This window comes from Mytilus galloprovincialis, chromosome 6 (assembly GCF_965363235.1).
Source record: "Mytilus galloprovincialis chromosome 6, xbMytGall1.hap1.1, whole genome shotgun sequence".
Lineage (NCBI taxonomy): Eukaryota > Metazoa > Mollusca > Bivalvia > Mytilida > Mytilidae > Mytilus > Mytilus galloprovincialis.
The window spans coordinates 53,250,980-53,276,579 of NC_134843.1; the positions used below are offsets into that span (position 1 = coordinate 53,250,980).

At 31.0% G+C, this 25,600-nt stretch overlaps 1 protein-coding gene across 1 annotated transcript in view; it reads left to right on the forward strand.

Annotated features, from left to right (window-relative positions):
• Window positions 1-12,125: 12,125 nt before the first annotated feature.
• Window positions 12,126-25,600, forward strand: part of LOC143079880 (uncharacterized) — a 58,622-nt gene continuing 45,147 nt past the window's right edge. The window contains exon 1 of the mRNA XM_076255506.1: window positions 12,126-12,539. Coding sequence (XP_076111621.1) covers window positions 12,191-12,539 — 349 coding nt within the window. The 5' untranslated portion in view covers window positions 12,126-12,190. The remainder of the gene's footprint in view (window positions 12,540-25,600) is intronic.

Here is a 25,600-nt window from a genome sequence, read left to right on the forward strand (position 1 = left end):
GATATGAGGCCGACTTAACTGTATCTGTAGTATCCTTTATCTCTACCTCGATGGGATAGATGCGTTCCACATAGTCACAAAATTTTGAATTATTTAGTGAAAGAACATCATGGGAACATATATAGCGGAAAGTAGAGTTAAAGGATATTACTAACTTCTTATCTTTCTTCCTAAGAAGTTCCCGCATAAAATCAGCCTCATGATAATAAAGAAAAAAGTCGGCAAGTAGAGGGCACAGTTTGTTCCCATTGGAATGCCGACAGTCTGTTGAAAAACACGTCCTCCGAAAGTAACAAATATGTTATCAATCAAGAAATCAAGCATCTTTATAATATCAGTTTCAGAGAATTTTTTGTTTGAATGAGAGTGATCCTTTACAAATCAGGATTTATCCCTCCCTAAGACAAGATACTTGTATCTACGTTAGCCATTCTTTTTTATGAAGAAAATCAATACCAACTCTTTTAATTTGTCTCTTAGTTTGAAATGTGGAATACTAGTGTAAAGAGTAGAAAAGTCAAATGTTTTAACACTGTTACAAGATGAAAGAGAGTTAGATTGTATGTACTCTAAAAGATCTTTGGAATTTTTAAGTATCCACATCTGATTCACGCTCCTCTAGAAAAGGCTGTTTCACAATAACTTTGAAGCCCGTCTTTGATTGCTGATAACATAGATGTTAATAATTTAGAAAGGGGTTTCGTGGAGCACTTGGAAGACCCAGCAACATACCGTTGTTTGTAAGGACACTTATGTAGTTTAGGTATCCAATACAGTGATGGAAGATCCAGTTCTTCATCTTTGGTTGAAATTCCAAAGAAACACAGAACAGACCTATGATTATCCAGGATTTCCTCTTTGGTAAGTGTCGTGAGAATATATGTTGAGTTTCCAAGTGAATTGTCAATACCTAATTCGTTTATCAAGCAGTTAATATAATGAGTTTTACACACAAAAAGTATGTTGTTTGGGCTTTATCTGCGCAAAGGATTTAAGCAGATTTGTATCATTTTCGCAAATAATTTCGTCATTCTGCGATTACAGATTTATCTATTTACTCATACTCTAACAGCTGTGGGTTTGTTTTAAAAACCGCTCTACTCGGTTGTTCTTTGTTCAAATATATTCTCTGATATTTGGAAGATAACACCGTTTACGAACATACACCTAGGTTTTCGACATTTTGCCACACGTCATTCCAATTCTGTATTAAAGTACTTAAAAACATATAAAAACTCATTTATTCACCTGATTTTTATTCCTCGAACATTTTCTTTATTTATATATAATATTAAGCTGTTTGATAATTTTGAAAATACTTGGAAAGAGACAATTTCAAGTAAGCAATGAATGTGGTTGTAAAATTTGATAGATGATTTTTTGTGCTTCTTTGTTAAATATGTGTTTGTTTATGTTCTAATTGATATTGTGACACAATGATGACTGCTGTAACCTATTTTGATTTTTTTTACCTATTATGTCTGTTTTGTTCGCGCTTCATTGTAAATAATATGGAACTTTATGCGACTGCCATTCAAGTGAGAGATTTAGCGCTATAAAACCAGGTTCAATCCACAATTTCCTACATTTGAAAATGCCTGCACCAAGTCAGGCCATTTGTTTCATATGTTTTATCATTTGATGTTGCCAATTGATTAGGAACTTTCCGTTCTGTATTTTTGTGATTTAACTTTTTGATGGTATCAGACATTATTTGTTATAGTACATCATTTCAGGCAATTAATGTTTTTGATTTTTCAAGAGTTTCGAAGCCATGTCTTTAATGATGTCACAGCAAATATAGAACACATAAGGCAAGGCTTTCACTACACAGATTTAACAAAATTGCACTTGTTAATGTAGGCTGTATTTGGAAAAACCTTTCGGAATTCTGGTCCTCAGTACCCTTCCACATTCGTACTTTATTTGGCCCTTTTAACTTTTTTTGGATTCGATTGTCACTGATGAGTCTTGTCTACATGAAACGCGCGTCTGGCGTAAATACAAAATTTAATCCTGGTATCTATGATGAGTTTATTGTTTACGTGCTAAGCATGCCTTCTAACTTTCATAGTACATACTTTTTTTCGTGTACTACGTTACTACGCATGAATGACCACAAGGGTAAGATTTCATTGTATCGCAATCAAGATATGAAAAAAAAAATGGCACTGGCTATTTTGAAATAAAAATTTTGTGTTCCAAATTAGCTCTAGTTTTACTGTAAAATTGAAAATTGATTCACATACATGTAATGCTTCTACTGCAATTAATTATTGTCTGCTTTTGATCAATTCATTTTGTCATCTTACCATGTTAAGAGGTGCATGTACAGTTAAACACCGCTTTATATCAATTATACATGCGTACACCACCAATATTTACTTTTCATTTTGGAGTCACTAGGGCATTTTGAAATTATATATCTTACAAAGATAATAGTGAGTAGATTTACAAAACATAAAATTCGTTTATTAGCTCTGTTTTATAACAACTGTACAAAATAAACTACCAGTAGACAAATTAAAAGATTACTCGAGTTGTAAATATGTGCTAAAATGGATTTTCTGGAGTAGCAAAAAAGTAAAAAAAGTCATATAGACAAAGCACATTAACCAAAATTAAAGACAAGAGTACAAAAATTTACCATAGCACAATAACACCATGACGAGTACTCTCAATTAGTCAAAGCTAGTTCAAAGAAAATAACAACTTATTTAAGGAATGACTGTAATATTTTTTTCTGTCTATAAAGAAATAACATAAAAAATTTGGTGCACACTGAATAACGCGCGTAGCGGGTTATTTAACAGTGTGCACCACATTTGTTATGTTATTTCGAATAGACAGAAAAATATTACAGTCCTTTCTTATAATTTAATTCTAAATTCCATTTTAAACCGTAGAAAACCTTGAAAAACGTTGATGACGTCACGGTCACATGCATAAATTAAGTCTATGGTCAGATAACAAAATAACGTCGGCCAATCAGAAGACGCGTTACATCCAAAATTAAATTATTAATGAATAATGTGTCCAAGCTTAGAGTAAGTCGATTTTAATAATTCCAAAACAGTAATAAATAACTATTTAAATGGTGTATAATGGGGTTAAAATATCAATGAAGAAACTAAACCATAACAGGAATAAAATGGACAACGACATGACAAGTCTACACTAAGATACATGTAAGGAAAATAATTCCGACTCATTTCTTTTCTTTTAAAGTGATACACGATTGAATTTTGTCTTGTTTGTTTGAAACAAAAACCACAAAAAAAATCAATAAAAAATAATTCTAATGTTTATTTTTATTTGACCAAACCTATTCTCACTCGGTTCAAAGAAAAATAACCATGGTGGCTTCAACTGTATTCTGTTCTTTTATCAGGACTATCAGACCACTAATCTCTAAGCTAATGATGTATGAACACTTGCAAGAGCAGTATTACTTAGAGATACATAATTTGTTGATTTATTTGAAGCGTTTTCCTGGTTTGACGATCTTATTTACATTTCGAGCATTTGCGATATACAACCCACAAAAAGACTCACAAAAACATTGTTTAAGTTAAATACATCACCAGTATAATAAAATCTATGAAAGGTTGACAACCTGTCAAATATTCATATAGAAAGTCTTGCATGTGATTTATTGTAGGTTGCTAAACGTTTATCGGCAAATATATCGTGTATATTTTTGGACGAAAACAAAATTAACAGATACAAAATGTAAATCCTATAATTATGTCACTTTAAAAGTAGGCAAATTTGAAGTGATGCTGAAAAATGATAAATAGGATAGAAGACAGAAACGCTGCTTTGCAACAAGTCACCATCTCACCATGAGATGCTGCAATATATCTTAACGGACAAAGTAATCTTTCTGCACGAAACATCGGATTTAGAGTCCACATTTTGAGCGGAAATGAAATTCTTGCATTAGACCACAACAGTAGAAAAGAAAAACAAACAATAGTAAAAACACATGCAAAATGTATCAAAAAAAAAAAAAAGAAAACAATCTTGTGTGTAGACGTTTAAAAAGAAAGAAAAATGAAGCTGGTACAATGAATGAAATTACATGTGTGTATAGGAAAAACTGTAAAGCTATTTAAGTTTTAAATGTTTTATACAGTTTTATCGTTTGATTTGTGAACATGTACAAATGACCTATTTAACTTCGGTTCATTCGGGTTATTTCAATATACGAAAATATTACTATATACACATGTTAATAATTGAAAGAACGGTTTCTCGGATTAAAATGCACTTCTCATGAGTGCAAATCGGAACCCATTTATGTTTGGAACGGTAGAATTATAAAACCTGGCAATAATATACATCTGGGGATTGGTAAAACAATATAAAAAGTTGAAACAGATAATTAAGAAAGGGGATATCGCGACTAGATGATTATAATTATCATTGGTTAGGGTTTTATGTGTTTTAGCATTTGTTGTTGAATTTCCCCGGAAAAGACCAGAGTGGTTGGATGCACGTACAATGCAGATTAAAATTGTGGTTTTCATTTAGTCATGTAAGAGGAAAATGTAATGTATTTGAAATGAGTTGTCTATTTGAAATTAAATTCTTGTTTAGCATGCACATGCATTTAGTGCAAAAAACAATTGCAGAGACAATCAAATACAAATGAAATGCTTTCAAATCCAATGTACAATTGTAGAATTGATTTTATGCAAAACGAACGTTTCAAAGCTTTTAATATTTCCAATTCCTGAAAATTTAATGAACACTTGTGTTTACCAAAAAATGGATGGTTAAGCAAATATTCACATTTATGTGCATAATAAAATTTAAAGGAAACTAATGCATTGCACTGCACACATTATATCATTGATTGATTATACAAAATTTAAATTTAAAGCGTAATTTCAGTTTTAGTACTTTTATAATAAAAACATTTGTCACATAACTAAATACAATAACTTTAAATGCAAATACACTTTTAAGCAAAAATATCTTTTTAGAGAAGCTACTACAAAATATTTTAGAAACTCCATCGTTGATATTATTACAAATAAAATCTTTTCGGAGTGTTTGTGTGTGTGTTTTTTTTTTTTAATTTTTAGATTAACATTTGTGTTTTAAAACAAAAAATGAATGAAGTGACTACAAAAAGAAGTTTGAAATTTTAAAGTTTTAAGAGGACATACCTTCAAAATTTATATATTTTTCTGTTGCATGTTCTTTATGGTTTTTCTGATTGAATGACTGGACGTCATGCTTTGAGTATCAGCATGTCAAAATATGAACTGAAAGGGAAATATGGTTGACTAAACTAAATCAAAAACTTGAAACCAGCTCCAAAAAAACAACAAATACAAACACACGTGAAATATATTGAAGATATATGGAATACTGATTGAGGACAACCTTATTACTATATCAATACAACTGTTTACCAACATAAAACACAAACGTCTGAAAAACATAACATACCATCACTTAAAAGAGGCCACACTTATATCTAATTCAAATAAACAGTTTGCAAAAGTATAAGTTAAGCGAACGACTTTCTTTTCCCAGACATATATTACCTTAGCCGTATTTGGCACAACGTTTTGGAATTTTGGGTCCTCAATGCTCTATTCTTGTTTGGCTTTCCATTTTGTTTTTATCTGAGCGTCACTGATGAGTCATATGTAGACGAAACGCACGTCTTGCGCATCAAATTGTAAGCCTGGTATCTCTGAGAACAAGGACGTATTAAATCAACATTTCCAAAATCTTGTTTTAATGATTCATATCTGTAATAGATGACCAAATACCAGATAAGAGCGTCAGTATACATAAAAAAAAATCGTGATACTAAAACATAAAAAAAACCAGAACATATAAATCATATCATAGATACCAGGATTAAATTTTGTTTTTACGCCAGACACGCGGTTCGTCTACAAAAGACTCATCAGTGACGCTCGAACCAAAAATGTTATAAAGGCCAAATAAAGTAGGAAGTTGCAAAGCATTGAGCAACAGCATTCCTAAAAGTGTTGCCAAATAGAGCTAAGGTAATCTATTCCTCAGGTAGAAAAGCCTTAGTTTTTTTCAAAAATTCAAATGTGTTTTAAACAGTTAATTTCTAAGTATTACCATATCAATGATAATTCATGTCAGCAGAGAAGTGTTGACTACTGGGCTGTTGATATCCTCGTGAAATTAAAACGCGTCTAAACATAATATAAATATCAACAAAGCAGCTGTACCTGATCTCACTCATGGCAAAAACTTAAGATTGTAAGACATCTAACACTCCCATCTTGTCGATCATTATTTAAATATCACTGAAATCTGGAAAGATCCAAGATGACTGGCGTTATGCAAGTGTATGTCCAACATTCATAAAGACAACAGCTATACCGCTGTGCAATTATTAATAAATCGAATATTATGTAATAAACGAAAACAAATTCGGGTTACAAACAAAACCCGAGAGAAACATATCTATAATACTTAAATAATGAGGTCCAATTTGTTAGCCGTCATGGGATAAAAAAGACAAAACAAAGAATTCAACTTTATATATAGCTAATATAGGACAATGGTGTTGAAAATTACACCTCGCCAGACCCTTTTGTTTTCCACATAATTAATATTGCCAATAATTAACAAGTTCCGGGGCGAATCCGATACCGATACCAATAGTATATTCACCTGTTACCTATGACCTCATCTATACGTTCTGCATCTGACAGATGCACCACCAAACGGTGTACTAGTATTTGTGATTTTGCTATATACATGGGTCATAATCACAGGGTTGACACTACTAAATTCATTCATTGTCACATTGTTCACTTTTGAAGTATTTTAATCAGTATGACTTTCTAAGATGACAATACGAATACTAAAAATCTGGACTTAAAATAAGGCGTATAGGTACAGTTTTCAATTTGTTAGCCGGCATAACGTTAAATAGCGAATCGAAGAATTCAACTTTATTTATAACTAATATAGGACAATGCTGTTTATTAAAAAAATATTTCATTCCAAGCCCTTCTGTTTTGCAAATAAATAATATTACCAAAAATGGTTAACTTCCAGGTCGAAGGTTTCAAACAGAAAGATTTTGAAAGCAGAGAAAACTGTGCATCTTTAAATCGGATTTCCTATCAGATGACAATACCAATACTAAAATAAGGCTTACGCATAGTTATATACTTTAATTTAGTCACGGACCAGCGATATCACGGGTGTGTTCTAGTATAAACTATAAGAGGAACACTGAACTGCTACAAAAACATAATCCTATAAACTATCGTCCCATGTTGTTAACATGCATCTGCTGCAAAACTTCAGAACTAGCACAAACATATTATAAATGCAAAACACCAAGAAAAAGTAAAATTCTATGAGACTTCTAATGCGGTTTTCGATCATCCCGTCCATATAAATTATATATGATACTCATGATATCATTTATGCAAGATCTTGCAAAAGAGGGACCAAAGATACCAAAAAGACAGTCAAACTCATAAATCTAAAACAAACTGACAACGCCATGGCTAAAAATGAAAAAGACAATCAAACAACAGCACACACGACACAACATAGAAAACTAAAGAATAATCAACACGAACCCCACCAAAAAATCTCAGGTGATCCGGTAGGGTAAGCAGATCCTACTCCACATGCGGCACCCGTCGTGTTGCTTATGTGATAAAAAATCCTGTAAATAGTCTAATTCGGTAGGTCACATTCATGAAAGGGAAGGGGATTGTAGTTACGACGTAAGGAACATATCCGATATCATTTGTGAAACGGTTATTCCATAACGGTCAACCAACTCGTGATGGCGTCCGTAAAATTTACGAAGGGATGAATTCGAACAACAAAAACATTCAAAATAACATCATAATAATAAATTTTGCAAAAGCTTTTGACAAAGCCTCAAATTCTGACCTCATATATAAAATCAGCTTCTGTACTAAGACAGGAATATGCCAGTTGATTTCCATTCGTTTGATTTGTTTGGGCTTTTGATTTTGCCATTTGAACACACAATAGTCTTTGAAAAAGACACATCGATTTAAACTCCTGTAGCGTCTGACACAGTACTTGGACTAATATTGCTCTTAATCTCTACTGTGTGATGATTTAGTAGAATATATCAAACATAGTGCAATTAGATAATAGTATTACTTATATGAAAAAAAAGAGACCGAATGACACGAATAAATTGGTCTGATTTAGAAGCGGCAGAGGGGAGCGGGACTGGCTTATGCATTTTCACCCTGATAATTGCAATTTTCCTAGTGCAACACAAAAACGGTAACCTTTAGAATTGTCGCTCGAAATATCTTCTTCTATAAAATATGTATGCTTAATTCTTCAATCAAACTTAACATAGGATAAACATATCGATAAAGGACATCGAAATCGAATCAATATCTTCGATTTGTTCACAGAAGACAAACTAAATCAATAAACCTGTGTGCAAGTTTATTTTGCCGAACCCGGTATTAAAAGTAAACTACATAAATACATATCAGAAATAACATTTAGTTAGCTTAGTCAAATTAAAAAATAAAATGTAAAAACCAAGATTTCGATTATTTTCAAGTCGCGAACTTCATCGCTTTATGACTTACTATAAATATAAGCCTTATAGCCTTTTTTCACCAATATTCAACCGAATTTTCCAAAAAGATAAGGAGCTCAAAGTTTGATGTCTGGGAAATCTAAACTTTACTAACCGTTTTGTTTTTCTCCGTTGAATGACAGCTAATAAAAAGTTGTATGTGCTAAATTTACAACTCAAAACACTTCAACTTGGATTTCAGAAAAATATCAGGCGGTGACGAAATTCCGTTATATGCCGCTTTCTATGTTGTAAATCCCACAATAGATAGTTATTTTAATGTCAAATCACAATTCCTTTTTCCCCATGTTACATTATATGAAACACATGATAACTCTAAATAGTCATTGTACTTGGAATTTTCTTTTACTAATGATAAGTGTTGTCTATAAGTTAATAGTCATTGTCATATGATTTTTTCGGCTGTAAGAAAACCAGAACGTGGATAAAAAGAAAGATTTTGAAAGCAGAGAAGAAAGCTGTTCCCCTTTTAATCAGCATACGAATACTAAAAATCAAGGCTTGAAATTAGGCACAACTACTTCATAATTCAGTCATTGACACGCGATGTCGCAGGTGTGTTCTTATAGTATTTAGTTTAACAGTGTAACTGGAAGAACTATATATGATCGTACGTCATTGAATTTCGGGACGCTAGGACTTGAAGTTTCGGAAAAAAACCACGAAGATTTAAGGATATATGCAAGGTTACACGTAAAGGGTTCATGGACGTTTTGTGTCAGTAGTTACGTTGAAAATAGACCCATGGTATAATTTCATTAACTTGGATGCAAAAGTCATGACCATAAAAAGCCTTCATCAGCATATTCTTTTAAAAAATGGAAATGTTTTGAAAACAAGGAAGTATAATCGATCATTTCTTAAAAATTGCGTGATATTATTAGCAGACAAACATAAACTTTTTTCATGGAGAGGATGTAAGTTCTGAAATCGAACTATCCGTCTTTCTCTTTCTGTATTGGTACTCTATCATTATTAGTATTGTTTAAAACTGAACTTAAAGAAAAATAAGAAAACAATTGTTTTCGAATGCTTTCAATGTACAGTTATGTACTTTATAAAAAAATATCTAATCAAACCACTGCAATTTAAAAGAAAGGAATTGTTCTTTGTATTGACACTATCGCTAATAAAAGATAAGATTCTTAAGACATCCAACCACACCAGAAAATGAGAAAGCTATATTGATAAAGAATTGAAAAATTAATGATTAAATTTTGAAACCATTCTATAAACATGATAAACAAACAGAAAGGATAAAAAGAAGGACAATAACAACTGTAATTTCCAATGTTATCCAAGTCTAATAGAAATTTTCATTCGAACGAAGGATGTTTACAATTAATCCTGCTTAGATTTCTTTCATATTTATATAAAATGAGTCCAATTGTCCTATAAATTGGAAAGCAAATGAAACTTCCAAAAATGAAATTTGAACAAGCTTTAGGGGTCTTTTATGGATTGCTGTTCGATGTGACTCAACCATCGTGTTGAAGGCCGTACGTTAATCTATAATTGATCACTTTTTATACTTTGTGACTTGGATGGAGAGTTTCATATCAAATCTTTTTATTTCTTATTAAACATAACCTAGCTCTTATTTGTACAAAACAAAAGAGAATGTATCAAATAACATTACTATTAGAAATTTAAATCAATCTACATCAAAGCTCTTTCCAAACAATTGCGGATCCTTTTGGGAGGTTTGATGACAGGAATATGAATATGCTGTTAAGGATATTTGCTCTTCTATTTTTTAAAATGTTTTGACAGATTTTCAGAATCCTCTAGTTTTATCCATGTATTGCCATTAACAAATTTTGCCCACTAACCCCTACGTTTCTTTTCATAATTTTATAACATAAAGTTCAAAATATTTCAAAATCTTATAAAATCCTTGTTATTTTTTCATAGTTTTTGAACCAAAAAGGTGTCAATGTTAAATGTATGAAAAATCTAGTTAGTATTATTTCCTGCCAAATTTTCAATGGCTTATATCTCGAAAACAAGCACACGGACCCTCCATTTTTTTCTGCTTTTATTGTTTCTTTATTTATAAACTATCAATTCATAACAGTCTTTTAAAAAGCTTGTTATTTTTAAACAGAGTAGCGAACATCCTTAACGCAGACTACAATTGCACAGAAGTATTTTTATTATATAAATTATATAAAGTTATTGCATTGATAACTATAAAGTTAACATATGTATGCATCATTAAAAGACGTGTGAGTACTATGCAAACGAAAAAGCAACTCAATAAAAAGCTAAATATTTATGAAATGATTGTTTTTCAAATTTTATTGAGTTAATAGAAGTCACTTTGAGAATTATATACTTACATATTGTTGAAGAGATGATGTCGCCCGCTAGATTTCTTTTCTAGGGATAAAGCAATTGAGAAAAAATTGGCCAGAATCAATTTGAAAATATATACCTATACTTTATTATGCGTTTATAATTATTGTAAAAGTGTTTAACATCTGTGTTTTGAAAAAATAATGTAGCTACAAATATCGCAATAGTCTTCAAAACCATAAAATATAAAAAGGAAGATGTGGTATGATTGCCAATGAGACAACTATCCACAAAAGACCAACATGACACACATTAACAACTATAGGTCACCGTACGGCCTTCAACAATGAGCAAAGCCCATACCGCATAGTCAGCTACAGAAGACCTCGATAAGAACACCTGATCCATAAAAAGAAATAACCATTTCAACGTTCACGTATCGCTATAATTGTATTGTATAGATACTTATTATTGTTAAAAAGATGATGTCGCCCGATAGATGTTCTTCTCAGTACATACCTATAGTTTATCATACGTTCATTACTAATGTAAAAGTGTTAAAAATCTGTGTTTTTAATAAACAATGCAGCTACAAATATCGCAATGCTCTTTAAACCCACCAACACCTACTGATCTATAAGAAAAATCATTCCACAGAAAATGTATTGTTATAAACTGAATAATTATTAAGTATTATATTGCAAGTAGTTTAAAAATCGTTTAAAGTTGTGTTTTTGTTGACAAACTGTCGTTTCGGTACTTTGAATTTGCGTGCTAAATTTCAAATTACTTTAAAATCCGCCAATAATTTTTTTCCCTACATTCTATTGTTTTGATGATAAATCAGTTCCTTTCTTATATGTGCCAATTATCGTTTAGAAATAATCAAAGAATAAACGCTATGTACGGATGTCATCCATGCTGCCATTTAATGCCAACAAAGTTTATCAGAAGTTATTTCCGGTTCATTGATCTTTCCCACTAACAGAATCTTCTAACCGTTGACGAGAAATATCCGTAATTGGCTGTAATGATATATAATTGGTAAATTAGTCTGTTTAAGTTCAGATGCAGCTTAAAAATTAATCCGATATACTGTTAATCAATATTCGGTTGATTTGTTCTGCATTTCCATGGCCCACGTGATCACTTATGAATGGATAGTAAACTGGACCGTTCAGTTATAACGTGGACAGTTAAAATGAATAACTGTATCAAAACTAATTCATTATCATTCCGTATAAGTTTCTAACTGCAGTTATTAAAATGCAATTTCGTAAGAGTTTTTTTCCAAGAACTTTCATTATTTTCATTTTCATTCCGCTGATAAATACTGATGATGAATGTTTGAATAGACCCGATTCGGATTTCAGACAATGTACCAGTCACAGACTAAATCCCTACAACGATAAAACGGAACAAGAGAGAAAATTATGGACTAAAACATATGTTTCCAATGTATTGAGATGTTCAAGTTATTGTATGGATGATCCAAGATGTGTCAGTTACTTCTTCAATAAAAGTACTAAAACCTGTACTGGACATTCGATAATGTTTGGAAATGCAACGGCTGCTTCTGTAGAAACTGGAAATGTATTTTATTATTTCAGCGGAGGTAAGTCATGGTAGCTTACAAATCCACATTGCAGACACAATTTAAGATAATTTTAAATAGAAAAAAAAGACAAGGTATACATAATGCATAAGTCAAATTAAAGAGTAGGACCACGAAGACCTTAATTTGAAACAAGAACTCTGTTATATTATAAAATATTAAAAAAAACTTTTGTATTAATTATAATCTTGAATATGTAAATAAGATAAACTGGACCTTTTGTCTGCTGTTTACTTAAGCTGTTTTAACAACTTATAAAGTCTGATATTTTACAGGATGTTAACGAGAATGTCTGCTTTAATGCATTTGTAAGGTATATTTCCATCTAAAAAAGCCACACACTATGAACATAGTAAATGACCATGTTACATGTATACACTGATCTATATCGATCAGATACACATTATTATCAAATCCTGCTTAACGTTGTACTTGCATGTTGTCAATTTGTAGCGAAAACATATAAGGTTTTAACAAAAAATAAGTAATTAATATGATTAACTTCACAAGACATAATTATGATGTGATCATGACATTAAAGTTTTCTAATTTGTCGACCAATGTTTTGTTTCGTAACACATTTCAACCTATTGTGTCATCAGATGTTTTTTTTATGTTTGTTACGGAATGTAAATTTCACAAAATTCCACGGCAAATATTGGCTTTTCTTGAAAACATTCTTTTGTTAATCTTAAGAATTCAAAATAAATGTTGAAGGCAAAGACCGTAGAATAGACAAACGACAATAATACTATGCCTTTTAATAAGTTCATGCAACAATAAAGAAAAAATGGTATAGAGACCGTTCCTATCTGTTGTCAGTCTTGACATGTTGTTTTTTTTTATTATGGAAAATAAATAACTTGATTTCTGTAAATCCTTCTTCTTAGTACATTTAATAGTCAGTGATTTTTATCACAATGGTGATCTTAGAAATATAGTTTATCATTTTTCATCATTACCTTAGCGTGATTTGGCACAACTTTTTTGGAATTTTGGATCCTAATGCTCTTCAATTTTGAACTTGTTTGGCTTTTCAGATATTTTGATATGGGCATCACTGGTGAGTCTTATGTAGACGAAACGCGCGTTTGGAGTACTAAATTATAATCCTGGTACCTTTTATAACTATCATCATTATACATTATTTATTAAACGGAAAATTAGTCTGACCGAATTAAGCTCAAATTAAAAAATGTTAAGTGTATGTTTGTAATCACTTGTTGAAGATTCCAATATGTCTAATCTAAATTAAATTGTAAATTCGATCCATGATTGCAAAATCTTGGTGCCTATATATTTGAAGTAAAATATCTATATATTTTAAGTAAAATATTCTATATATTTTAAGTAAAATATTCTATATATTTTAAGAAAAATATTTGTATACTTTAAGTAAAATATTTTATATATTTTAAGTAAAATATCTATATATTGTAAGTAAAATATCTATATATTTTAATTAAAATATCTATATATTTTAAGTAAAATATCTATATATTTTAAGTAAAATGTCTATAAATCTATATATTTTAAGTAGAATATCTATATATTTTGAGTAAAATATAAGGTTTCAAACAATCATCGTCACGTATATTTTGTGAAGTAATTGCTGACTAATACGAAGATTCTGATAATCGTGGTGATGAGTTTATCTGGAGATAATGCTATTATTTCCGGTTACAAATAAAGTTATGTTTACCAGTCTTTTGTTTACAGTGAAATATTTTGTACTATAATCATGTATACTGTCTTTTCATCGTTTTTCATTTTTAAGCAAGGTTTTTTTTCTATTTACCGTTTGCGTCTTAATGTCCTGTTTTGGCTGACGTTAAGCTGAGAGATTGCGAGTTATGCGCTTGCTATATCCATGTTTACATTAGCAACAACTATATGAGGGAACAGTTGGTGGCGTATTGCGCATGCACAAGTCAGAATTTCAGCCCATTTGATTTGAATACAACCTCAGTTTGTAAATGTATCATATGACAATTTGTGGTATTGTTAGGAAGTAAGCATATTGTTTCCAACTTAACTAAAAAAATCAACCTCGGGGCAAGAGAAATCTTACATTATTCAATGTTATTAGACAATTAATCTTTGTTTTCAGTTTTAGTACTCGAGGCAAGAATGTGACTCTTTGATAACTGTCAATGAATTTTAATTTGGTCTCAATTATCAGAACCTTGTTTCCGTGTTACAATTGTCATCGCCCTGAAGCCTTGCTTAAATATAGACATGCTGATAAATATTCAGCTGTATATTATCCTACTTGGAATTTTGTTTTAGTTTTGCCTACGCTTGTTGTAGTGCATTATTTCAATTATAAAGCTTCCATTTGAATGTAAGTGTGAATGGAAAATTTTGTCAAGAAAATCCATAGCAAACATGTTTTCATTGAACTTTGATAATAATTGATAAGCAGATTTGTGACGGAACACTTTCATGTTTGTGACGTATAATTTCTACTTACCGTTAGCATGATTAGTTAGTGTCAAAATGCTTGGAGATACAGCATAAAAGATATTCTGCAAGCGAATTAAAAGTACAAAGTTAAAGCAAGTGACTTGAAATTTGTTATCATGTTTATTTCAAATACACAATATAGTACACATTGTATCATAGGCAAATTGGTTTAATTTGATTTGATAATACAATTACCTTACTAAATGTTAATTTTTAGTCTATGAAGTGCGTTTAATGTACTACTAAGGAGAGCTTTTTAATTCTTAAATACATTCGATACACTTTTTTCAGGAACAAATAATTTTGTACAATCGACCATTACATTATGATTACGTGTTTCTCATCTGTATTTCTATGGGATTTGTATGATTGTAAGCCAGTACATATTTTCGTCTGCGTGGTGCAATTGATGGAATCTTAAATCAAATAAACAATAAAATGCATTTCCGACCTCTTTACTACAAAGGGTACAATTCCTAATGACCTCAAATTCTTTTTTCCTTTAAAAATTGCACTATTAGTGTAAGCGCTCTCAAGCTTGCCAAGCTTGCATATATATATGAACAGTCAACATCAGCAATGTATCTTCACCACGAGTTCAAAAATACTCTTGATCAATCTTGTCAAGAATAGTGTTGTTTATTGTAAACGTTGATCGTATGGAAAATTGTCCTGCTGGCACTCTTACACAAACAATTATTGATGATTTTTAAATGTAATTTGTACAATAAGTTTATATCTGTAACGTTTCAAACGAGTTTATTTTTTCCCAAATAAATTTAGAAGCTGAACATGTTGTGAAAATTCCGTTCATCTGTTTTAGAATATGAGTCTATGTTTTTTGTTATTATTTGTATCTCCACTTTGCTCCGCTATTGATATTTACCCGCATCTTCTTTCTTTATAAATAGAAAAAAACAAAACATATTAAAGTAATTTTTTGAACAAGAAACATAATGCCATTAATAAATTATTAGTTTAAAGTAATCAAGGTATGCTACGGACTTCTTAAATCGGATGTTACCTTGAGAGTCATACCGGTGTTAAGTTGACGCAAAAACGCCCTTACACTTTTGACTGATAACCGAACTTATTTCGTACGCGGATATTATCGATTCCAAAATGTCATTCAATATTGCGTGTTATAATTTCATTTCTTCAATGAAAATATTTTTTTGAAGAACATAGAAAAATGATAAGGAAATGTTTTGTCGTGAGAAATATATATATGATAGAATAAATCATTAATTTGTGTCAACGCATGCGGAAGAATATTTCGAGAGATGATCTACTCTATATATAACAATTATACAAATATTAATATAATATATAACAACAAACCAGATTATACTGATAAACAAAAGATTATATATCACTGCAATATAGTTTCTATTACGCTGATGTGACAACTGTTTGATTTTGATTGGTATGTGACCTTGAATGGGTGCATCACTTTGGCACATATTGTATGACAATTCTGAAATTTGTTTTATATTAATTATCAAATACCAGGATTAACATTGATCAACTACTCTTTGTTATATATACAATATAACAATCTTCTTCTTCTTTTTAATTAAGCACTACATCAACATACTGATAATAACGTGCCGGGCACTGAGTTTACTATGCCGAGCGTGCATGGGATCTAATTTTTATTTACAGTGAAGAATATACAAAGATAAAAATAAAAATTTCAACGTGATTTCCTTTTCTTCTGTTTTTGTACTATACATTTTCGTAAAAGCTATATTCAATCAAAAGTAGTAACTATAGTACCAAACGTATCAGGATTATAATTTAGTACGCCAGACAGGCGTTATGTCTACATAAGACTCAGCAGTGACGCTCATATTAAAATAGTTATAAAGCCAAACAAGTACAAAATTAAAGAGCATTGAGGATCTGAAATTCCAAAAAGACTTTATGTTTTTACCATTAAATTATTTAAATGGCCTTTTCGCATAAAGTTCGTTAGTACATGACGTTGGACGTATAGAACAACAAATTAAAATACATACACTGTATCCATTGGCATAATAAAAGTAACCGAAATATTTTGTCAATCTAATGGATACTAGTAGCTGACTGTTAAAACGTCGACTCTACTGACATGCAGTTCTTATCTTCATAAGGAGGGGTGTTTGTGTTACTGTTTTATAAATGTTGATGTAAAGTCTTACACTCATCAAATACTGTACGTTTTGTTTTTTAATCCTCTCCAATTTAAAATTTTAACCATTTTGCACGTGAATGACGTCCGCCATTATTTTTATTTGAGAAAACACAATTAATAGATTCCTCACATGTATCACAATTGTTTGTTGACAAACAAAATCTACTTTACATCAAATGCGTTGAGATTAATCTTTGGTTGCATTCACATGTCATCTTTCAAATCGTATAAAATTTATCGAACAGTTGAGTGGGGACATTGGTATTCATTTGTCTCGTCGTGTAACGTCATTGCTTTGAATCCCCCTTGAATAATTTGTGTAAATCTTCATTTCAAATACATTTAAAGGCCTAAGTTTCTAATTTTCCAGTTTTTGTAGTTGATAATCTTTTATAATTGATTTGTTTCTGAAAACGACATGGCACCACACTGAGATTTCAATTGGACGAATGGAATGTCTATCATGTCTATCGTTAATAATTTCTCTGGATGAGGTTAATTTCAGCAAAATTACTTCATATGCAATTATATACTTCCCTAAATAATAACTAACAATAATAGAACCATCTTTGCTGCTTTGTTCAGTTGAATAACTAATATATGAATAAGGTATTTTTTAAAGTTGAAAGCCAATGATTTCAAAAATCGTTTGAAATATCCAAACGCATTTGACCTTAGTCATAATATTCCAGAGGTTATTTCGTTCAAATGATGTTTTATTACCAAATTCGCCAAGATGAACTTTATATCCTCCCTAATTTCGACAAGTAACGAATAGGATCTAATGATAAATTTTCTTTACTATGTTTGTCTTTTATATTTTGGTTAACAAACAAATATTTTCCACATCAGAAATGACTTCTTAACTGCTTAATAAATAACAGCAACCAGATATGATTAGATATACAGTGTCTACAAAAAATAGGAAAAATACCAAAGGGACATTCAAAGTCGAAAATATAATTTGCAATAAACTCATTATTTTGATTTCGTATATAAAAAGTAAAATTAAACCTGAGTTCATAGCTTGCTAAACCTCTCACTTGTATGACAGTCTCATCAAATTCCATTTTATTGACAACGATGTGTGAACCAAATAAACAGACATAATAGGTGCAAAATATCAAAAATATAGGTACAGCAGTCACCAATGTATTCTAATCTTAATCACTATAAAAAAAAATATATGTAACAAAGAAGCGCAAACATGACTTCTTGTAAAAATGTATACATTTTGTAGTTTACGTAAAGGTGTAACAGAGTTTATATTATTTAAATGTTAGATGTTTCCATTTAAAAAAAAATCATAATATTTCAACGTGAACATGTATTGATATACATCATGTATATAGGACAAAACCAACTCTTGAAAAAAGACACAGCTTGGTTTTCGAAAGTATCTTATGACTAAGACATGTCTTATGATGATCTTATGAGATGTAATAGTCGAAAGATATGTTTTCAAAAGTGTCCAAAGTAAACTTAGGACACCTCGCGAATGACTTTTGATAGTCTTATGATTATTAACTAAAACTTTAACTACTTGTCATGTATAATTGTATGTTTAGTACAATAAAAATAATGGGTGTGTGGCTCAGTTGGCAAAATATTAAAAAGATTTATACTTCTCCACGTTGTAATTAAATTCTGAATCTCCTGCGACGTAAAATTTTGACTCATTTGGGTACTTGTGATTTTGTATGACAACTAAACTAATGTTTTCTTTGATAGTTCTTTATTTACGTATTTGTACGGGCTTTTTCGTTACGCAGGTACTCGATGTACCGAATCGTAAAAGTATTCAGATGATAATACATGAATAGAATATATAGACATTCATATAGATAGAAAGGACAATCAAGAAAAAAATGGTTCATATCCTCAACATCCAAACCACATTTACATGTTGGAACAGATATACTGTTAGCTCTAAACAAGTCACAATTAAAGAAGGATGCCGAACATCAAAATTGGGTTAAGATTGTATTCAATTTTCCTGAATAAATAATGTTAAGATAGATTCTCATTTCGAATGTCGTGGTTTTTTAATTCTACTTTGAATTTTAATAATGAGTCTACATTTTAAGGTATGACTATCTAAAGACAGATTTAATTTACATTATATGACAAATCATATGATAGTCATAAATTGGTCGTAAGGTCTGTCCTAAGATATATCTTATGCCATGTCTTACGATACTTTCGAAAACCAGGCCCCTGAATAACAAATTGAGGTAGATTATTATTAAAACAGATACATTGTACAAAAAATTTCTGTCTTTGTTCTTTGAAGTGCATTCTGAAGAATGTTTGCTCGGGTTCTTTAACATGCACATATAGAACGGGGCGTTCTACGAACAGCTGTCGCATATTTTTACACCCCCAAATGAACCAAATTTAATGAATACAAATTAAAAATATAAATCAATTGTTTAAAAAACGATTGTTAACGGTCTTTCCCCTCTGAAACTTGATTGATTTTTTTTATTAATTGCTTAATTAATTGATTGATAGATTGGTTGGTTGGTTGGTTGGTTGGTTGATTGATTGATTGATTGATTGATTGATTGATTGATTGATAGATAGATTTAAAGCCTCACGGAACACGTTGAAAAGGATTTGGTAGCGTAATTCCCATGTTTAAACACTTGAGACCTAGCCTCTAGGAACACGTGAAAACGGCGTTGAGAGCCTAGTGCCCGTGTTTAAACACTTGAGACCTAGCCTCTAGGAACACGTGAAAACGGCATTGAGAGCCTAGTGCCCGTGTTTCAACACTTGAGACCTAGCTTCTAGGAACACGTGAAAACGGCATTAAGAGCCAAATGCCCGTGTTTAAACACTTGAGACCTAGCCTCTAGGAACACGTGAAAACGGGTCCGTGCAACATTTTAGTTGTATTGAAATTATGATATTTGTAGGAACATGCAAGGATATATACACTACAAAAAAAGGCAGTGTCTGCGCGTACCCGCATGCGGGTACGAATAGTCGAATTGCCGTTCTAGGCTGCGCGTACCCACATCCGGTACTCTATTAAAATGCCATCGGATCGGGAATGAAACGTGAAATATATACGGAAATTATCGATAATATGGGGATTTCGTGTAGAACGAGTGAAGAGTAGGAAAAATAATATTTTCTAATTGTATCTGAGACTACTATAACACATAGTAGTCTCAGATTGTATTTATTAAATAATGATTCATAATAAACATTGCAAAATTAAATGCACAATGATGGAAAATGAAACTGTACAGTCCCTGTAAAAGAAAAACATGATAGAAATTAATACTATTATGAAATTTAAATGAAAATTTAAAGAATAAAATTTTAATAATTTAAAAATATACCCATAATATGATATTTTAAAACAATCTTTTAGTAAAATGTAAAACAGAAACTAAAATTTTAAAATATATAAAACTACTAAAATTAAAGCTTGAGTTTATATAAATTAAAAAAGCAAGTAATAGTATCAATTTAAACCAATTATAAAAGATTCATGTAACTAATTAAGTTTTGGAACATATCCAATATGATTGTTTTGGTACAGATTTCAATCTTCTTTAATTTTTGTACTCCCGGTTCTTCTTTTCTCTGCGGCTGCTATAGATTTCGAATTTCTTTCATACAATTGTATGAAATTTAACGTCTGATAGTTCTGTACAAATTTTTCTAATTCATGATAAGTCTGAAATGTCTTCCCCACAGTTTTAATATCACTCTCTTCTATTTTAAGAATATTTACTAACTGAGAAAAAACTGTTCACTTACCTTTATATATATGTGTATATTTATAAAAATTCTGAGTAGTTTTAATCAATTTATTCACTAATTGCAACAAATTCCGTATATATTTCACGTTTCATTCCCGATCCGACGGCATTTTATTATAAAACCGGATGTGGGTACGCGCAGCCCAGAATGGCAATTTGACTATTCGTACCCGCATGCGGGTACGCTCAGACACTGCCTAAAAAAAATCCTTGTATCTTCCTTTATAAATGTTTTTTTTTAATAGGGTTTCCCAGGATGTGTGTCTTATTTACTTATTAATCTTATTGTGTGTGCATTGTATTCAATTTTGTATTTAAAGTAAATCGAACCTGACCTGCATGGTTTGAAATGTACGTGCACATTTTAATTTTTTTCGAAAAGGGGAAAACCCCTTTTTCATTTTAGGTAGTACCGGATGCAGCGATTGTGACGTCACCAAGCTCATATAGTCAAACAGGTTTATTATAATCCTTTGCAGAGAGAGACGTCGTCCTGAGCACACCTATGTATAAAGAATGTGCAAACGGATTTAATTTTCTTTCATTTACAGGTCATTGATGTCGGATCGTGCATGTTTTTTTTGTACACGTATCTACGGGAACACAGATTTGTTTTTTAATGCATGTTTAGAAGTTTGATTCTAGGATTTTACTACTTTTTTCGAACTTTGGATTGATTTCTACATCATTGATTTTAATTTCTCAATCCAGTTTGGAACGTTAAGCGGACTGCACGTGATTTGTACTGCTAACGGAAAATATATTTTCTCGATTTATTTTACAGGTAAACTATTGTCCAATTGCTGACCGCTGACCACTGGTCGACTCATTCATTGCATGCACACAAAAATGCTATTACTGCTGGTGTTATAGTACTTTAACCAAACGTTTATCGATCAATTTTCAGAAATACATGTACATGATTTGGAGCAGATATTTTATTGTGCAGGAATAGATTTGTATTTCAGAAAGAAATATATTTACCAAAAAGATGGATTAGCATTTTTATAATAAAATAGAAATGGGATTCCTAAAAAAAAAATGGGGGGGGGGGGGGGGCGGGGTGTAGATAGGTAGTTGTGGACATTGGATGATTTACAAAGATAAATTGCATGTACGCATCATGAGAGCTGTAAAGTTTGAAGCAATAATTAGTAAATTTGTTGATTTTTCCATTTCAGTGGCATGAAAACCCCCAAAATACTACGCATATTTTTTCAACAAAATTTCACGACACAAATAATGTCGCGACTAACATTTTGCTCACATTTTTTTCAACTTTACCCCTGACTTTTTTCAGAGAAAAAGCAGTTTGAGGTGAATGTCAAAATTTAGAACATGACCTTGACCTTTGACCTTGACCTCATTTTTTAAGTTGGGACCCAAGGACACCTAATAAAGCGGTTCTAGGTTTATACGCCTAAAGGTTAATGAGTTCATATGCATATCACTTGTATCAAATGCAAAAGGGGAAATAACTCTCATATGGAGTCTCCGGATAGCTTCGGTCAAATTGAGATCCTAATCCTGAAGATGCAAATTGGTACAACAAATTTGTCGTAATCTTTTACGGTTGCGGAGGAGTAGTGGCCACAAGAAAAACAGTGTTTGGGGAGGTAACTCTTACAACGTAAAGTATTTGGTTACGCAGTTGTCAGTTTTTAAAGCACATAAACTTTACGACATCATATTCCAAATATCTAAGCGACATCTTGTGAAACAATACTACGCAAGAAAGAAATTAGGCGGAAGAAAAAAAAAATAATTAAAAACCCATTGTTCATAGAACAATTGAAGGTCTTTCCACCAGTTAATATCTATTTTGATATTAAAATATTAAAAATAAGTCTAAAATGTCAGTTCATATGGCTTTATGATGTATAGATATGAATTTAAAGCAAAGGTCAAAATCTAGAACGTCAAATTAACCTATGACCTTGACCTAAAATTCAAGGTCACAAACTGAGGATCTCAAATCAAAAGACCCTAGGTCTTTAATATGTATGGTAAATAAGTTATATCACTTTAAACATAATTTTAGATATGATAGGGCCGAAAACTCCCATTCATTGTCTACGCACCCTTTCAACTAAAATTATTAAGTTATGACATGTCGCAACTAACAATTTAGTCAAAATAATTTGTCGATATCTTATAAGGTTAATGAAAATGAGTGAAAATAGGCCAAATTCAAAAATAAGAATATGACCTTGACCTTTGACCTTGACCTAATTTTCATTTTTTTTAACCAAGGACCTCAAATCAAAAGATCCTAGGTCTCTATCACTTATGGTTTACAAGATAGAAATGCATATCACTTATATCAAATGCATAAGGGGAAATAACTCTCATATGGAGTGTTCATATCGCTTCGGTCAAAATAGGACAAATCATGCGAAGGATATAATGAGCAATTTTGTAAAATAAATTTGTCATAATCTTTTACGGTTGCGAAGGAGTAGTGGACATAAGGAAAACAGTGTTTGGGGAGATAACTCCTACAAAGAAAAGTATTCGGTTACGCAGGGTAAATTTCAAAAGCGCATTAACTGTTCGATATCATATGCCAAATATCTAAGCGACATATTGAGAAACAAATGTTTATCGCAAGAGCAAAATTTGGCGGAAGAAAAAAAAAAAAAAAATCAGAAGAAAAACAATAAGTCTTTCCACAGAAAAGTGGAAAGACTTAATAATAATCAGAACAAAATCAATAGGTCTTTCCACGGAAAGGTGGAAAGACCTAATAATAAATTTCAGCAGGACAGATACAGCCGGGGTAGCCAGTTTCTTTATTTTCTAAGAAAACGCAAACATGTAACTAGGTTAAATAGTCTGTACATGCTTAAAGTTTGTTATCTCCAATAGTGTCAAATTTCAAATCAATTTGTTACACTTAAGATGATAAAGGTTTTTCACTTCCATGACAATTAAGTCAGCTTATAAACATTATACATTGTTAGTTATTAGCCAAGTAGGAAAATATAATTAATAGCAATTACATGTCTCACAATATTATGTAATTATGCAGAATTGTCGTAAAAGAATTCCTATCATGTTGAAATTTTGCACCATAATGGCAACATTTGTTAATATAATTACTAACTTTGAATGCTATCATACTAATTAGTTTCTGTGAAGGGGAAATAACTTAAATAAACGTTCAAAGGAATTTGGCGGAAGTTTGCTGCAGCCGGAAATGTAGGAATATTAAAATAATTATTACTGTATATTGCGATATGTACATCAAAAGAACGTTTAATTAGCAAAGTAATACAGATACCGATTATTGATCTTAAGGAGGCTAATTGTTAAGTAATATATGTAACACAAGAACCATGAAAACTATTCTGGAGTATCTACTCCTATGCATTCCTTGAAAACTTACACCTCGTGTGCCATGGAAGGGGATTTTTTTTTTTTAATTTGTCTACCAATGACATTGCACGTAACTTTCGTTATCATATTTGTCAGAAAATTGTGCGCATATAAATGTAATTTGCACACCAAAATTAGAATAGTTGTTTTACACTGACTTGATAATTATAAGGTCTATTCGATTTAGCTTCATAAAATCATGAAATAGAAATTTACACTTTGAACCACCAGTTTAGTGGTCTAACTGGGATACTGGTAGAGTTGTCTCATTGGCAATCATACCAAATCTTCTTATTTCTATATGTATATTGGTTTGGAGGAAGTTTTAAAAAATAATGTGAAGTACTGTCACAGGCGGTAATATTTAATAAGGATGATACCTTGATGTCTACTTTTCAAAATTAATTCGAACGCCACGTCTTTTTTTTTTTTTTTTTTTATCTAAATGACAAGTCTTACGATCCTTTTTACTTTTTGTCAGATTTTCGTGCCTATAAGATTTTGTCTGCAAACCCCAATTTTTCTAACCATAATTTAACATCATACAGTTTAAACAGCCATTTAAGAAAATCTTATATAGTCTTTCATATGTTTCTTGAAAGAAAAATGTTTCAATGTTAAATATATGAAAAATCTAGAGAAAATCATATCCCGCCAATTCACAATTGATAATATCCCAAAAAGCAAGGACATTGATTGAATAGTCAATTTTACTACATTTTAAGTTTCGTAATTTTTCTTTACTATATTTTATCAATCTATGTCTTTTAAACCGTTTGTTATTTTGAAAAAGAGAAGAAAACTCCTGAGACACTTGTCTATTATAGTTTAAGACAGTATGTTTACCTTTAAATAAATTTTCTTTTGTAATTGTTGTTATTGTCTTTTTAAAATATTACACTAACATGTACGTTGTATAAGTTTTGTCTGAATAACACCTGATATCCTTTCATTTATAATTGCAAGTCTTAGAATACATCCTGATTCGTGAGTAATCTATCAAAAATACTTGTATTAAGGAAACTAAAAAGTAATGTCTTCTTTTCAAAAAAATTATAATTATATCTAATAGTATTTAATGCTATGGTGTCATGTTGCATATAACTTTTGACACTTCCTATCATGTTCCATGTGACATTTAAGAAAGATAATATACTTCTGATAATACAATTATCTATCGGAGTTAAAAAAAAAAATTACAGACATTGGTGCAGTTTCTTTTGCGTTTAAGTCAACAAATAAATTACGACCAAAGCATGTAC